The 16,248-nt window shown below is 40.5% G+C and overlaps 2 protein-coding genes across 3 annotated transcripts in view; one reads left to right on the top strand and one right to left on the bottom strand.

The window, feature by feature from the left end:
- The window catches only part of ntn1a (netrin 1a), a 99,289-nt gene extending 95,966 nt beyond the window's left edge, over window positions 1–3,323 (top strand). The window contains exon 4 of one of the 2 annotated variants that reach the window (XM_058403798.1): window positions 1,512–3,323. In XM_058403798.1, the coding sequence (XP_058259781.1) occupies window positions 1,512–1,840 (329 nt within the window). In that variant the 3' untranslated portion in view covers window positions 1,841–3,323. The remainder of the gene's footprint in view (window positions 1–1,511) is intronic. The other variant, XM_058403797.1, reaches the window with a different exon arrangement.
- Window positions 3,324–4,706: 1,383 nt separating this feature from the next.
- Window positions 4,707–16,248, bottom strand: part of stx8 (syntaxin 8) — a 44,411-nt gene continuing 32,869 nt past the window's right edge. Inside the window, exons 7-8 of the mRNA XM_058402956.1 lie at window positions 7,034–7,135; window positions 4,707–6,306 (exon numbers count right to left, since the gene is read on the bottom strand). Coding sequence (XP_058258939.1) covers window positions 6,242–6,306; window positions 7,034–7,135 — 167 coding nt within the window. The 3' untranslated portion in view covers window positions 4,707–6,241. The remainder of the gene's footprint in view (window positions 6,307–7,033; window positions 7,136–16,248) is intronic.

Raw genomic sequence — 16,248 nt, 5'->3', positions numbered from 1 at the left:
ACAGGTGTCTTATGGTGTGTAGACAGAGACAGGTCTAGGGTGTGTAATGCAGACAGGTGGAGCCTAGGGGTGTAGAATGTAGACAGGAGTGTATGGTATGTTGTGTGTACAGACAGAGCCCAGGTAGACAGACAGAGTTGGTGTGTATGTGTATGACAGACAGGTCAGGGGTAGTACAGTATGTAACCCAGGTGTATTTATGTGTAGAGTATGTACAATAGGTGGTGTAGGGAGGGGGACATATATGTATGTGTATATGAGCTAGGTAGTATACAGGCTATATGTATGGTGTAGACAGACAACTATGGTAGTAAATGGAAAAGGGATGTATGTTATGGGTGTAATAGAGGGTCTTAGGGAGGTATGTACAGGCCTAGGTGTGATGTAGACAGGTTTAATAGGTGGTATAGATATATAATATGTATGGTCTAGGTAGTATATATGTGTGTAGTGTATAGCCATGGGTGTGTATTTATTAAGGTGTGTGTATGTGTGTATATGTAGGTGTGCATGTGTATTGTGTATGTGTGTGTGTGTGTGTGTGTGTTTGTGTGTGTATGTGTATGTGTGTTTGTGTGTGTGTATGTGTATGTGTGTTTGTGTGTGTGTATGTGTATGTGTGTTTGTGTGTGTATGTGTATGTGTGTTTGTGTGTGTGTATGTGTATGTGTGTTTGTGTGTGTGTATGTGTATGTGTGTTTGTGTGTGTGTATGTGTATGTGTGTTTGTGTGTGTGTATGTGTATGTGTGTTTGTGTGTGTATGTGTATGTGTGTTTGTGTGTGTGTATGTGTATGTGTGTTTGTGTGTGTGTATGTGTATGTGTGTTTGTGTGTGTATGTGTATGTGTGTTTGTGTGTGTGTATGTGTATGTGTGTTTGTGTGTGTGTATGTGTGTGTATATGTGTTTGAATGTTTGCACGTTAAGTCCTGTCATTTTTTTCAAATCAGTCTTCAGTGTGTTTATGGTTGTGTTATAATTTGCAAGTTACCTGTAAAACGGAACAGAAATGTATTTATTTAAGTTGAATTTATCCATGTTTATAATACCAAATATAAACATTTTATACAAATATAAACATTTTATACAAATAAAAAGTTAAAATAACATTTAAACAGAAAAAAACGTAATAATTAATGTCATGAAAATAGCAGAGAAACCGTTCCACACATCACTCCTGAATGATTGACAGCTGTGTGGGTGTGGTTCTCTCTGATACCCCTGTAGGCCCCACCCCCTTCCCCCATCTAACAACAGATTTATTGGGGATGTTTAATAAAACAGAGAGAAAAAAAAGAAAAAAATTTGAATTGAATAAACTAGTCCTATAAGGATGTGTCTAATCTCACACTGTCCATACAATCTGCTCTCCTTAAACACTTAGAGCTGCAGACGGAGAGCTGAAGGTCGGCCATGTTTGTTATGTGTGTGAGGATTACAGTGTGTGTGTGTGTGTGTGTGTGTGTGTGTGTGTGATTTCTGTGTAACACGGCGTGTTTCTGCTCCCGCAGCTGTCCAGGTGCACATCCTGAAATCGGACAAGGCAGGTGAGTGGTGGAAATTGACCGTGAACGTCGTGTCCGTGTACAAGCAGACCGAGAGCCGCATCCGCCGAGGAGACCAGCTGCTGTGGGTCCGAGCCAAAGACGTGGCCTGCAAGTGTCCCAAAATGAAAACAGGGAAGAAATACCTGCTGCTGGGGAACAATGAGGACGCTCCAGGGCAGAGTGGCATGGTGGCCGATAAAGGCAGCCTGGTCATCCAGTGGAGGGACACATGGGCACGGAGATTGCGCAAGTTCCAGCAGAGAGAGAAAAAAGGCAAATGCAAGAAGCCTTAAAGACAAACGTGGAGTAACGCTGAGTCAGAGAGACGATCTGAACTAAAATATTCACACAGATCTGACGCAGTGCAGAGAGAGAGAGAGAGAGAGAGAGAAAGAGAGAGAGAGGGAGGGAGGGAGGGAGGGAGGGGGAGAGAGAGAGAGAGAGAGAGACCTGCCGCTCGAAACAGAGACCGGTTTCCCTAAACAGGAAGTGCACGCCTGTCATGAAGGAACTCACCTCACAGTTTGCTTTTGTTTTTATTCACATCCTTCAGCGCTCACTTCATGTGGACCTGCAGCGTGTCTCTGTGAAACATCATCATCCTCATCCTCATCCTCATCATCCTCATCATCATCCTCATCATCCTCATCCTCATCCTCATCATCCTCATCATCCTCATCATCATCATCCTCATCATCCTCATCATCCTCATCATCATCCTCATCCTCATCATCATCCTCATCATCATCATCCTCATCATCCTCATCATCATCACTCTCAGTCTTCAGAATCATGAGTGCCGCTCAGAATCACACACACACTCCCATCATCCCCACTGCTGCCCAGTGTATCACCACCTCAGGCAGCAGTAACACCGCGCTGATCCTCTCAGAAACATGCTTGTGTTTGTCTTGTACAGTTTTAATCCAGCACACACTATATATAAAACTCAACAAAATAAAATAAATTACTGTTTTGTGTTTAAAACCAGCCCCATTAACACTTCCTTTGGATTTAATCTCATTAATATGTTTTATAGAGTTTGACATGGAAATGTCACACACACACACACTTTATTTAACTGCTAGACAAAAGTTTTAGATCTTTAATACCTTATCCTTCTGGAAATGCAGTCAAAAGCAAGACTTTTGTTTGTTTGTTTGTTTGTTTTTATGAGCATGTGTATTTTTGAATCCCGTAATTAATTCTGTTTGTGGTGTGAAATTTTAATAGCAGCACATGCCTACGATGTCAGTTGTCCATCTGCTCATGACTGATTTTAAATTCTACATGTCTGACTCTTTAAAGTGTTGACCACATGATAACCATCACCTCTTCATTTCATCACTGAAAGATGGACATGAGCATCCTTTATATTTATAACTTTCCTAAATGTAATTAAGTTGAAATGAAATGTGGATAAAAATACAGAAATGTACCATGTGGGTTATATAAAAGAAACACAGCGACTTCCTCACTCCTCGTCATCAGCTGTAACACAGAGACACGGCCGCCGAGCGCTGACCCCGATTCACCGGTCATCACGCTCCGCTCCGGCTCACAGCTTCTCACTGGATTTCAGGTCTTTTATTTTTGGAATTCTGAGCTGCAAACATTTTAACATCACCGGTTCTGCTGTGTGATGCCTCTGAGGTCTGTTCTTCATTTCAGAATTTCTGAATGTTTATTAAAACAGCACCATGATTTACAAACCTGTTTTTTATTTAATTAAGAACTTATTCAGTCAATTATATTATTATTATTATTATTATTATTATTATTATTATTATTATACACACCACTTTTTATTTAAAGCTTTAAATACTTTTATTAAATAGTAAAATTTATTAAATGATTTTGAAGTAGCGTAATAAAAAAAAAAAAAAATTTTAAATAATAATAATAATAATAATAATAATAATAATAATAATAATAATAATAAGACCTTCTCACAGGCTGCTTGCTTATTCCTGATTATTTTCAGCTCTAAAATAACACAAAAAAACAGATAAAATCTTTAAGCTCAGATTTTATTAAACAGGGAATGACTGTGTGTGTGTGTGTGTGTGTGTGTGTTTAACAGTTGTTACAGTATGATTCAGAATGTAAATGATGTGTTTTTCATGTTTCTGTTCAAAGAAAACACGACACACACTTTACACTCAGGAGGGACGTGAGCTCTGCAGTGTAGCGTAAACACTTTATTCAACACACACACACACACACACACACACACACACACAGCAATTCAGAGCTGATTAACGCTTTAATGAGTTCATATGTGTGTATGTGTGTGTGTGTGTCTGTGTGTGTGTGTGTGTGTGTGTGTGAGAGAGAGTGTTGCATGACCAACATATAGGTTTGTATTTAAATGAAGATGTTGAAGGAGATGAGAGCGCTGAGAGTCCGGGTCTTGGGTGTTCAGATGGAATCTTCTGACTGGATTTTATTTGCTTTGTGTTTCCATGTGAAAATCTCAGAAGAGAATTGATCTGATTACAGAAAGATTTATTTCCTGTTAGGAGACGTGATTCCAGCAGAGCGAGACGGAGGACAGGATGTCCTTCAGCATAAACCCTGATGTGAAGCTGTAAACATTTCCATTTTATTCTGTTTTAGTGAAATATCACATGACCATCACCTCGTCCTCTCACTGGTTCACTGTGTCCATTATAAATCAAACCATTCCATAAAAATGTCCAGATGTAATCCAGCACACATACAATTATTCTTTCTTTCTTTTTTTTTTTAATTTTGAGTATTTATTTTTCAGCTTATAGAAATCATGTGCATATTTTAATAAAAAGTTTAAAGAGCAAAAATATCAGTCAAACATATCTTTATTAATATATAATATTTCTTGTCATAAGATTACACTAACCCATTTATACCATTTAACTTAGTTATACCATTTATATTTCAAGTTATTTGAGACATTTTTACTCTTTTCAGGATTTCCATGCAGTCACTCCACTGACATCATTTTAAAGCATTTATTTATTTTAAAAGAAATCATATTAGAGTCAAGTAAAAAAATGTAGAGTTTGAAATGAATTAAAAAACCCATCACAGACTGAAAACCTGATCAAATCCATCACCGTGTCCAAACCCCACAACTTTCACTTCTTCATGAACGATAACGCAGAATAAACGACTGACTAATCAAATCAGCACTCTAATGAATAAGCCCCACCTTCTGAATGTAGGCCACGCCCCCAGTGGAGTCTCTGTGCAGAGGAATTTCACTCATTTTTTCTGAATTTATCTGGAACCTGAACACACACATACACACCAACATACACACACACAAACATACACAAACACACACAAACATACACACACACACACAAACATACACACACGCATACACATACACACAAACACACACATATACACACACACACAGTTTACATTTTTTCTGTAATTCTGTAGAAACCTTTGTTCCTATGGTGTAAAATTCATTGTTTGTTGTTGTTTGTGTGTGTGTTATATTTTAGAGCTGTCATGTCTTTCAAAAATAAAAAACAGCTTCATTTCTTAGTTTATTTTAACCAGCTGAGATTTTTTTCCACCTGGTTCTGATGATTACAGACCCGAGACCTTTAATGGTGCGACTCTGAGAACTTTATTTCACCGTTTTATTTTATTACAGTCCGTTTCTTTAGAGGACCAGTAACTACTGAGCAGCAGTGTGGTGAAAAATTAATCAATTAAATAAATAAACTAATTCAAGAATTAATAAAAGACTCTTCATCTGAATAACTTCTCAACATCCAAACATCAGCCACATGATTTTACTTTCGTGTGAAAATTGTTTCTCTTCAAAACAACTTTCAATTCCAACGAGAGAAAAAGCAGGAACCCTGCAGAACCACAGAACCTTCCGACTGAGAACCATAATTCTATCTTAATTCTATGTCAGTGTGACGAGAACTCTGTAATACATGTAGACTGAATGTAATAATCCCACACTAACTCTACACTAATACTCTAATAATTCTACAATAAAGCTACCATCATGCTGTCACAATTCTACAAGAATAACTCTATTAATAATTCTAATCCCACGCTCTCTAATAAATCAAGAGCATCACTGTTACAGTTCTAGTGTGATTAAATTCTACAATAATTCTACAGAAAAACTACAGCAGTTCTATAACACTGATGATTCTATTAGAATTCTGTAATAAGTCCATAACACTCCCACGATCATTGATTTCCCGTATAATTCTATAAGAGTTCTATAATAATACTATGACCAAAATACTATAATTCTAGAATCATTACACTGACACTTTAATGATTTTTTATAATTCTATAGAAACCCTACAATAATTCTGCAGTGCTATAGCAATTCTTATAATTCCATAGCAATTTCATATTTCTGTAGTCATCCTTTAATACAACACACACACACACACACAAGCAATAACAGAAGGTAAAACACTGAATGTAAATGGCTAAATGTTCGTTTATTACAAATGTAGGATTAGCTTACAGTAATGAGACTGTCTTTAAAACACTGTGTGTGTGTGTGTGTGTGTGTGTGTCTTTTACAGTTTCACACACTTGGAAACAGAGTGATTTTCCTCAACACTGTGTAAGAAAATTAAACACTAACACAGCCAAAATCTTAAATAAAGTGTGTGTGTGTGCGCGTGTTTATTTCACAGCTGTGTGTGTCCATCATCAGTTTATGTCGGCCAAGCAGCAACAACCACGATGGCAATGAGCAGCAGCACAATCACCACCAACATACCTGTAAAACACACACACACACACACACACACACACACACGTTAAAGTGAGTCCAGAGAAGTGAAACATGCAGGAAGACCTAAACAGACAAAAGAACTGAACAAGCGCTTCAGAAACACATCTGTCTCTCATTTAATGGCACTCAGAGTGTACAGCTGTTTTACACACACACACACACACACACACACACACACAGGAAATAGCTGTGAGATGAATGTTGGTGGACGACTGATTTTTGATTTATTGTTGTATCATCTGTGGAACAGGATCACGTTTCCTTCAGCAGCAAGTCTACATTCATCATAATAATAATAATAATAATAATAATAATACTTACTAATAATATATAATACTAATAATTACTATATTTTTAAATAATTTAATTAAAATAAAATAAAAACACGGGATGAAACAATTAACATAAACCCCATTTACTCTTACAAATGAACAAAATGTTGGTTTATTTAAACGTTACACAAGTTTTTTTCTATAACATTTACATGATAATGTTTTATAACAAGATGTATAAATGTGTTATTACACTGTTATTAACACACACATTAACTAAAAGAAATGTCTTTAACCAGCTCCTCTGATGAATTTAGCTAAATGATAATGTACAGATACACACACACACACACACATGCATACACACACATACACACACACGCATACACACATACACTCACTCACACATACATACACTGCACACGTGTGTGTGCTCTCACCACAGGAAGCAGATTTGGTCTCCACCAGCTGGACTCGGCGAGTCTCGTTGCGGATGCGGCTGTCCGTGGTGTCCACCAGCTGTGTGATGTCATCAATGATCTCTGTGTCAGAATCAGATGAAAAAATCAAATCTGAAATCATTTCCAAATATTTACACACACCTAACTGCTGCTGAGTTCTGGACTCTGATTGGTGGATCAGGTGGTGATGAATTCTCTCTAACAGCAGCCCTGACTGCAGCAGATTTATATTAACGCTCTCGTTTCTATGGTAACAGCTCTACAGTGGTCAGTGTTAGTCCTCACAGCGTGTTAGGGAGGTAAACACTAACGCAGGAGCACATGTACTTTTATCCTAACACTAAGTCATACCCAATAAAAATTAAATACTGGACATCAGTTACAGTAGGCGTGCCGACGGGCCCTAAGTGATTCCAGGTATGGGAATCTCGCGCATGTGCAGTACGATAGGAACGTTCCACTATTCATGAACCGGGGGGTGGGGGGTGTAATAATAACGTTTAATCTTAATGGTTAGACAGATCATATAATATATGACAGAAAGGTAATAAGTACTATATGATTTATATAGGCTTCTTGGTATTGGTCGGGGCCCCCTAATTCCCCGGGGCCCTAAGCGGCTGCTTACCTCGCTTATTGGTTAAGTCCGCCCCTGCCGACGGACAGGAGAGGGGCGTGGCCTAACAGTGTTCAGTATAGGGACTTTATATCACACCTTCCACAGTGTTTACTGTAACTACAGAGAGATAACAGCAGGAGGCGCCCTTCTTCTGTATTAATAAAGTCTAATAACTGCAGAGCTGCTGTGGAGCGAGAGGAATAAAACACCATCACCTGCAGAGTCAGTACACTACCTCACTACCTCAGTACCCCACTACCTCAATACCACAGTACCTCATTACCTCAATACCCCACTACCTCTCCACCTCATCACCTCGATACCCCACTACCTTATGAGTGTGTGTGTGATAAAAGAGATAATGAGCTGTTTTCTATTTTTATTGTTCTTCTATTTTTACAGTAGTGTGTGGTTTTCACTGTGTGTGTGTGTGTGTCTGTGCCCATGACCTTGGGTTTGGCCGGCGCTCTTTGATGATGTCATCCAGTAACACAGGTGAATGGAAAACAATTTTGGAAAACAAGACAATTTTCTTTGAATTATTTTGGGAAATGAGTTTAAGACGATGTTTTTGTCTCCACATCCGCTGCTGGGGCAAGAGGGGCTTCACCCTGCCAGCTCAGTGTGTGTGTGTGTGTGTGTGTGTTTGATGTTACTGTTAGCACTCTGAGGTCGATTATATTCCTCTGATTATTCCTCTCACCCCACATCATCTCCACCACTACTAGAGTTTATAAAGAACGACACTCTTCTACTTTTTATCCGTTTCTAGTTACCTTACACACCAGGGAGTGTACTGAGTGTTCTATAGTGGAAGACAGCTCAGATCTCTGCTCTGGAGTGTGACAGGACAAAACTAAGTGCTGTGTGTTGGTCTTCACCTCCTGACCACACAGTGTGAAAATTTCACTAAATTCACACACTGCATTAGGAAAGTACAGACTAGCCCAGGGGTGCACTTACTTTTGCCCCGTCAGTGATGATGTATTATAACGAGGGCATTAATATAAAGCTGTTCATTACAGCTGGACTCTGATTTGGTCAGAAGCTTCTGAGGAAGATTCTAGAAGAGCGGGAGAGAAGTGTGTTAGCTCTGTTCACACATTTCACATTTAAACCTCATGATGTAGAGACACGAGCACATCGGGAGTGTGTGAGATGCTATAAGAGGGATGGGGGGGGGTACGGTGGTTATTTAGTGAGTGTGGGATTGTGGCTGAAGCATTAGTGTGTTAATGACAGAGTGATGTGTGTGGAACGTGACTTAATTCTCTACAGTTCTCTGAATCAGACGATGGAACAAAACCACAGCGTGTGTGTGTGCGTGTGTGTGCGTGTGTGTGTGTGCGCGTGTGTGCGCATGTGTGTGTTCAATCACTATCAATGTTAATACTTGTGTACAGATTTGTTGAGATAAAACAGCATCTTTTTTATGAAAGCTTCACACACCTCTCTCTCTTCTTCATCCTTCACCTCTTTTTCTTTCCACTCATTTTTCTATCCTTCACCATTGTCCTTCTTCTTCCTCCTTTCTTATCTGCGCTCTTCTCTCTCCCTTTCGTTTTCTCCTATCTGTTCCTTCTTCTCCTACTGCCCCTCATCCTTCATCTTTACGTCTTACTTGCTTTTATTCCTCCTGCTCTCCACTCCTCTTTCCTTTCACTCTTTTATCTTTTTATCTTTCTTCTCCTTGACATTCTTCACACATGACCTTCTTTCCTCCTCTTTCTCATTGTTCTCTCAGTTCCTCTCATTCTTCCTATTTATTCTCTCCTCTAATGTCTTTTTCTTTCTTTTCTTGTCCTCCACTCCTCTTCCTCATTTCTCCTCCCTTCTATTCTGTGCTCTTCTCCTCCTTTTTTATTCTTCTCTTCTCCTCTGTGTGTGTTTTCACTCCTGATCAGCTCCAGATGTGTTTTTTTCTCTCGTTTGATGGATGCTGGATGTGAGGTGACGTGCCGACGTTCTAACGAGGATCTGCTCGTTAATGAGGAATCAGATGGAAGCAGAGAAACACACTGCAGGATGAAACGCATTGCTCAGCTCTGACTTCATTCCTCTCCTTCAGCACTCTTGTTATTCTTTTAACTTACGAGCTACAAAACAAACCCCATGTGGAGGATGCAGATGTGTCTGATGCGACCAATCACGGCCGCTCTCCATCACCAACATGACAAACACTGATTACTTAACACTGCAAGTGTTATTCTCATACACACACACACACACAGCGCCTGTGTGTGTGTGCGACTGAGACATGGTGATAAATGTGGTCTTGTGTGTTCAGCATATGAGGTTCATGTAGCTGCAGTGTCCCCCCCCCATCAGCGATGCAGTAAACCATTCCATTAAGTGAAACTTTGGGTTAAACCATTACACCCTACATACGGGGGGAGACAGAAGAGAGAACTGAACACGCTTAGCTTAAATGTTCTGCATGTAACATTCTGTATGAGTTTACCCCGCCCTCTGTTATGCAAATAAACCGGAGGAGAAATGTAAGTGTGTGAAATTCCTGTTTGTGTTTCAGAGACAGAGTGAAGAGTCACATCCACAATAACCATTACTCCCATTAACTCCCACTATATTAACTCTTCACATTCACTGACACCGGCCATCACAGTTTACTGTAAATATGCTAATGAGAACATCAGAGAAGAGGTGATGTGTGTGTTAGAGATGAGTATAGAGTGTGTGTGTTAGAGATGAGTATAGAGTGTGTGTGTGTGTGTTAGAGATGAGTATAGAGTGTGTGTGTGTGTGTTAGAGATGAGTGTAGTGTAGTGTGTGTGTTAGAGATGAGTATAGAGTGTGTGTGTGTGTGTTAGAGATGAGTGTAGTGTAGTGTGTGTGTGTTAGATATGAGTGTAGAGTGTGTGTGTGTGTGTTAGAGATGAGTATAGAGTGTGTGTGTGTGTGTTAGAGATGAGTATAGAGTGTGTGTGTGTGTGTGTGTTAGAGATGAGTGTAGTGTAGTGTGTGTGTGTTAGAGATGAGTGTAGTGTAGTGTGTGTGTGTTAGAGATGAGTGTAGTGTGTGTGTGTGTGTGTTAGAGATGAGTGTAGTGTAGTGTGTGTGTGTTAGATATGAGTGTAGTGTGTGTGTGTGTGTTAGATATGAGTGTAGTGTGTGTGTGTGTGTGTTAGATATGAGTGTAGTGTGTGTGTGTTAGAGATGAGTGTAGTGTAGTGTGTGTGTGTTAGAGATGAGTGTAGTGTGTGTGTGTGTGTGTTAGAGATGAGTGTAGTGTAGTGTGTGTGTGTTAGATATGAGTGTAGTGTGTGTGTGTGTGTTAGATATGAGTGTAGTGTGTGTGTGTGTGTGTTAGATATGAGTGTAGTGTGTGTGTGTGTGTTAGATATGAGTGTAGTGTAGTGTGTGTGTGTTAGAGATGAGTGTAGTGTAGTATGTGTGTGTGTGTTAGAGATGAGTGTAGTGTAGTGTGTGTGTGTGTTAGAGATGAGTGTAGTGTAGTATGTGTGTGTTAGATATGAGTGTAGTGTGTGTGTGTGTGTTAGAGATGAGTGTAGTGTAGTGTGTGTGTGTGTTAGAGATGAGTGTAGTGTAGTGTGTGTGTGTTAGATATGAGTGTAGTGTAGTGTGTGTGTGTTAGAGATGAGTGTAGTGTAGTGTGTGTGTGTGTTAGAGATGAGTGTAGTGTAGTGTGTGTGTGTTAGATATGAGTGTAGTGTAGTGTGTGTGTGTTAGATATGAGTGTAGTGTAGTATGTGTGTGTGTGTTAGAGATGAGTGTAGTGTAGTGTGTGTGTGTTAGATATGAGTGTAGTGTGTGTGTGTGTGTGTTAGAGATGAGTGTAGTGTAGTGTGTGTGTGTTAGATATGAGTGTAGTGTAGTGTGTGTGTGTTAGATATGAGTGTAGTGTGTGTGTGTGTGTTAGAGATGAGTGTAGTGTAGTGTGTGTGTGTTAGAGATGAGTGTAGTGTAGTGTGTGTGTGTGTTAGAGATGAGTGTAGTGTAGTGTGTGTGTGTTAGATATGAGTGTAGTGTAGTGTGTGTGTGTTAGATATGAGTGTAGTGTAGTATGTGTGTGTGTGTTAGAGATGAGTGTAGTGTAGTGTGTGTGTGTTAGATATGAGTGTAGTGTGTGTGTGTGTGTGTTAGAGATGAGTGTAGTGTAGTGTGTGTGTGTTAGATATGAGTGTAGTGTAGTGTGTGTGTGTTAGATATGAGTGTAGTGTGTGTGTGTGTGTTAGAGATGAGTGTAGTGTAGTGTGTGTGTGTTAGAGATGAGTGTAGTGTAGTATGTGTGTGTGTGTTAGAGATGAGTGTAGTGTAGTGTGTGTGTGTTAGAGATGAGTGTAGTGTAGTGTGTGTTAGATATGAGTGTAGTGTGTGTGTGTGTGTGTTAGAGATGAGTGTAGTGTAGTGTGTGTGTGTGTGTTAGAGATGAGTATAGAGTGTGTGTGTGTGTTAGATATGAGTGTAGTGTGTGTGTGTGTGTGTGTGTGTGTGTTAGAGATGAGTGTAGTGTAGAGTGTGTGTGTTAGAAATGAGTGTAGTGTGTGTGTGTTAGATATGAGTGTGTGTGTGTTAGAGATGAGTGTAGTGTGTGTGTGTGTGTGTTAGAGATGAGTGTGTGTGTGTGTGTGTGTTAGATATGAGTGTGTGTGTGTGTTAGAGATGAGTGTAGTGTGTGTGTTAGAGATGAGTGTAGTGTGTGTGTGTGTGTGTTAGAGATGAGTGTAGTGTGTGTGTTAGAGATGAGTGTAGTGTGTGTGTTAGAGATGAGTGTAGTGTGTGTGTGTGTGTGTGTTAGAGATGAGTGTAGTGTGTGTGTGTGTGTGTGTGTGTGTTAGATATGAGTGTGTGTGTGTTAGAGATGAGTGTAGTGTAGAGTGTGTGTGTGGGTGTGTTAGAGATGAGAGTAGAGTGTGTGTGTGTGTTAGAGATGAGTGTAGTGTGTGTGTGTGTGTGTGTGTTAGATATGAGTGTGTGTGTGTTAGAGATGAGTGTAGTGTGTGTGTGTGTGTGTTAGATATGAGTGTGTGTGTGTTAGAGATGAGTGTAGTGTGTGTGTGTGTGTGTGTGTTAGATATGAGTGTGTGTGTGTTAGAGATGAGTGTAGTGTGTGTGCGTTAGAGATGAGTGTAGTGTAGAGTGTGTGTGTGTGGGTGTGTGTGTGTTAGAGATGAGAGTAGAGTGTGTGTGTGTTAGAGATGAGTGTAGTGTAGAGTGTGTGTGTGTTAGAGATGAGTGTAGTGTAGAGTGTGTGTGTGTGTGTGTTAGAGATGAGTGTAGAGTGTGTGTGTGTTAGAGACGAGTGTAGTGTGTGTGTGTGTGTGTTAGAGATGAGTGTAGTGTAGAGTGTGTGTGTGTGTGTGTTAGAGATGAGTGTAGTGTGTGTTAGAGATGAGTGTAGTGTAGAGTGTGTGTGTGTTAGAGATGAGTGTAGTGTGTGTGTTAGAGATGAGTGTAGTGTGTGTGTTAGAGATGAGTGTAGTGTAGAGTGTGTGTGTGTGTTAGAGATGAGTGTAGTGTAGTGTGTGTGTGTTAGAGATGAGTGTAGTGTAGTGTGTGTGTGGGTGTGTGTGTGTGTTAGAGATGAGTGTAGTGTGTGTGTTAGAGATGAGTGTAGTGTGTGTGTGTGTGTGTGTTAGAGACGAGTGTAGTGTGTGTGTGTGTGTGTGTTAGAGATGAGTGTAGTGTAGAGTGTGTGTGTGTTAGAGATGAGTGTAGTGTAGAGTGTGTGTGTGTTAGAGATGAGTGTAGTGTGTGTGTGTGTGTGTTAGAGATGAGTGTAGTGTAGAGTGTGTGTGTGTGTTAGAGACGAGTGTAGTGTGTGTGTGTGTGTGTTAGAGATGAGTGTAGTGTAGAGTGTGTGTGTGTGTTAGAGATGAGTGTAGTGTAGAGTGTGTGTGTGTGTGTGTTAGAGATGAGTGTAGTGTAGAGTGTGTGTGTGTGTTAGAGATGAGTGTAGTGTGTGTGTGTGTGTGTTAGAGATGAGTGTAGTGTAGAGTGTGTGTGTGTTAGAGATGAGTGTAGTGTAGAGTGTGTGTGTGTGTTAGAGATGAGTGTAGTGTAGAGTGTGTGTGTGTGTTAGAGACGAGTGTAGTGTGTGTGTGTGTGTTAGAGACGAGTGTAGTGTAGAGTGTGTGTGTGTGTTAGAGACGAGTGTAGTGTGTGTGTGTGTGTGTTAGAGACGAGTGTAGTGTAGAGTGTGTGTGTGTGTTAGAGACGAGTGTAGTGTGTGTGTGTGTGTGTTAGAGATGAGTGTAGTGTGTGTGTTAGAGATGAGTGTAGTGTAGTGTGTGTGTGGGTGTGTGTGTGTGTTAGAGATGAGTGTAGTGTGTGTGTTAGAGATGAGTGTAGTGTAGAGTGTGTGTGTTAGAGATGAGTGTAGTGTGTGTGTGTTAGAGACGAGTGTAGTGTGTGTGTGTGTGTGTTAGAGATGAGTGTAGTGTAGAGTGTGTGTGTGTTAGAGATGAGTGTAGTGTAGAGTGTGTGTGTGTGTGTGTTAGAGATGAGTGTAGTGTAGAGTGTGTGTGTGTTAGAGATGAGTGTAGTGTGTGTGTGTGTGTGTTAGAGATGAGTGTAGTGTAGAGTGTGTGTGTGTTAGAGATGAGTGTAGTGTAGAGTGTGTGTGTGTGTTAGAGACGAGTGTAGTGTGTGTGTGTGTGTGTTAGAGATGAGTGTAGTGTAGAGTGTGTGTGTGTTAGAGATGAGTGTAGTGTAGAGTGTGTGTGTGTTAGAGATGAGTGTAGTGTAGAGTGTGTGTGTGTGTGTGTTAGAGATGAGTGTAGTGTAGAGTGTGTGTGTGTTAGAGATGAGTGTAGTGTGTGTGTGTGTGTGTTAGAGATGAGTGTAGTGTAGAGTGTGTGTGTGTTAGAGATGAGTGTAGTGTAGAGTGTGTGTGTGTGTTAGAGACGAGTGTAGTGTGTGTGTGTGTGTGTTAGAGATGAGTGTAGTGTAGAGTGTGTGTGTGTGTTAGAGACGAGTGTAGTGTAGGGTGTGTGTGTGTTAGAGATGAGTGTAGTGTAGAGTGTGTGTGTGTGTGTGTTAGAGATGAGTGTAGTGTGTGTGTTAGAGATGAGTGTAGTGTGTGTGTTAGAGATGAGTGTAGTGTGTGTGTGTGTGTGTTAGAGATGAGTGTAGTGTAGAGTGTGTGTGTGTGTGTGTTAGAGATGAGTGTAGTGTAGAGTGTGTGTGTGTGTGTGTTAGAGATGAGTGTAGTGTGTGTGTTAGAGATGAGTGTAGTGTGTGTGTGTGTGTGTTAGAGATGAGTGTAGTGTAGAGTGTGTGTGTGTGTGTGTTAGAGATGAGTGTAGTGTAGAGTGTGTGTGTGTTAGAGATGAGTGTAGTGTAGAGTGTGTGTGTGTGTTAGAGACGAGTGTAGTGTGTGTGTGTGTTAGAGATGAGTGTAGTGTAGAGTGTGTGTGTGTGTGTGTTAGAGATGAGTGTAGTGTGTGTGTTAGAGATGAGTGTAGTGTGTGTGTGTGTGTTAGAGATGAGTGTAGTGTGTGTGTTAGAGATGAGTGTAGTGTAGAGTGTGTGTGTGTGTGTGTTAGAGATGAGTGTAGTGTAGAGTGTGTGTGTGTTAGAGATGAGTGTAGTGTAGAGTGTGTGTGTGTGTTAGAGATGAGTGTAGTGTGTGTGTGTGTGTGTTAGAGATGAGTGTAGTGTAGAGTGTGTGTGTGTTAGAGATGAGTGTAGTGTAGGGTGTGTGTGTGTTAGAGATGAGTGTAGTGTAGAGTGTGTGTGTGTGTTAGAGATGAGTGTAGTGTGTGTGTGTGTGTGTTAGAGATGAGTGTAGTGTAGAGTGTGTGTGTGTTAGAGATGAGTGTAGTGTAGAGTGTGTGTGTGTTAGAGATGAGTGTAGTGTAGAGTGTGTGTGTGTGTGTTAGAGATGAGTGTAGTGTGTGTGTGTGTGTGTTAGAGATGAGTGTAGTGTAGAGTGTGTGTGTGTTAGAGATGAGTGTAGTGTAGAGTGTGTGTGTGTTAGAGATGAGTGTAAGTGTGTGTGTGTGTGTGTTAGAGATGAGTGTAGTGTGTGTGTTAGAGATGAGTGTAGTGTGTGTGTTAGAGATGAGTGTAGTGTGTGTGTGTGTGTGTTAGAGATGAGTGTAGTGTAGAGTGTGTGTGTGTGTGTGTTAGAGATGAGTGTAGTGTAGAGTGTGTGTGTGTTAGAGATGAGTGTAGTGTAGAGTGTGTGTGTGTGTGTTAGAGACGAGTGTAGTGTGTGTGTGTGTGTGTTAGAGATGAGTGTAGTGTAGAGTGTGTGTGTGTGTGTGTTAGAGATGAGTGTAGTGTGTGTGTTAGAGATGAGTGTAGTGTAGAGTGTGTGTGTGTGTGTGTTAGAGATGAGTGTAGTGTAGAGTGTGTGTGTGTGTGTGTTAGAGATGAGTGTAGTGTGTGTGTTAGAGATGAGTGTAGTGTGTGTGTTAGAGATGAGTGTAGTGTGTGTGTTAGAGATGAGTGTAGTGTGTGTGTTAGAGATGAGTGTAGTGTGTGTGTGTGTGTGTTAGAGATGAGTGTAGTGTAGAGTGTGTGTGTGTTAGAGATGAGTGTAGTGTAGAGTGTGTGTGTGTTAGAGATGAGTGTAGTGTAGAGTGTGTGT

The sequence above is a fragment of the Hemibagrus wyckioides genome, linkage group LG11, assembly GCF_019097595.1.
Source record: "Hemibagrus wyckioides isolate EC202008001 linkage group LG11, SWU_Hwy_1.0, whole genome shotgun sequence".
In the NCBI taxonomy this organism is placed as follows: Eukaryota; Metazoa; Chordata; class Actinopteri; order Siluriformes; family Bagridae; genus Hemibagrus; species Hemibagrus wyckioides.
This window is presented reverse-complemented; position numbering and strand designations above follow the sequence as displayed.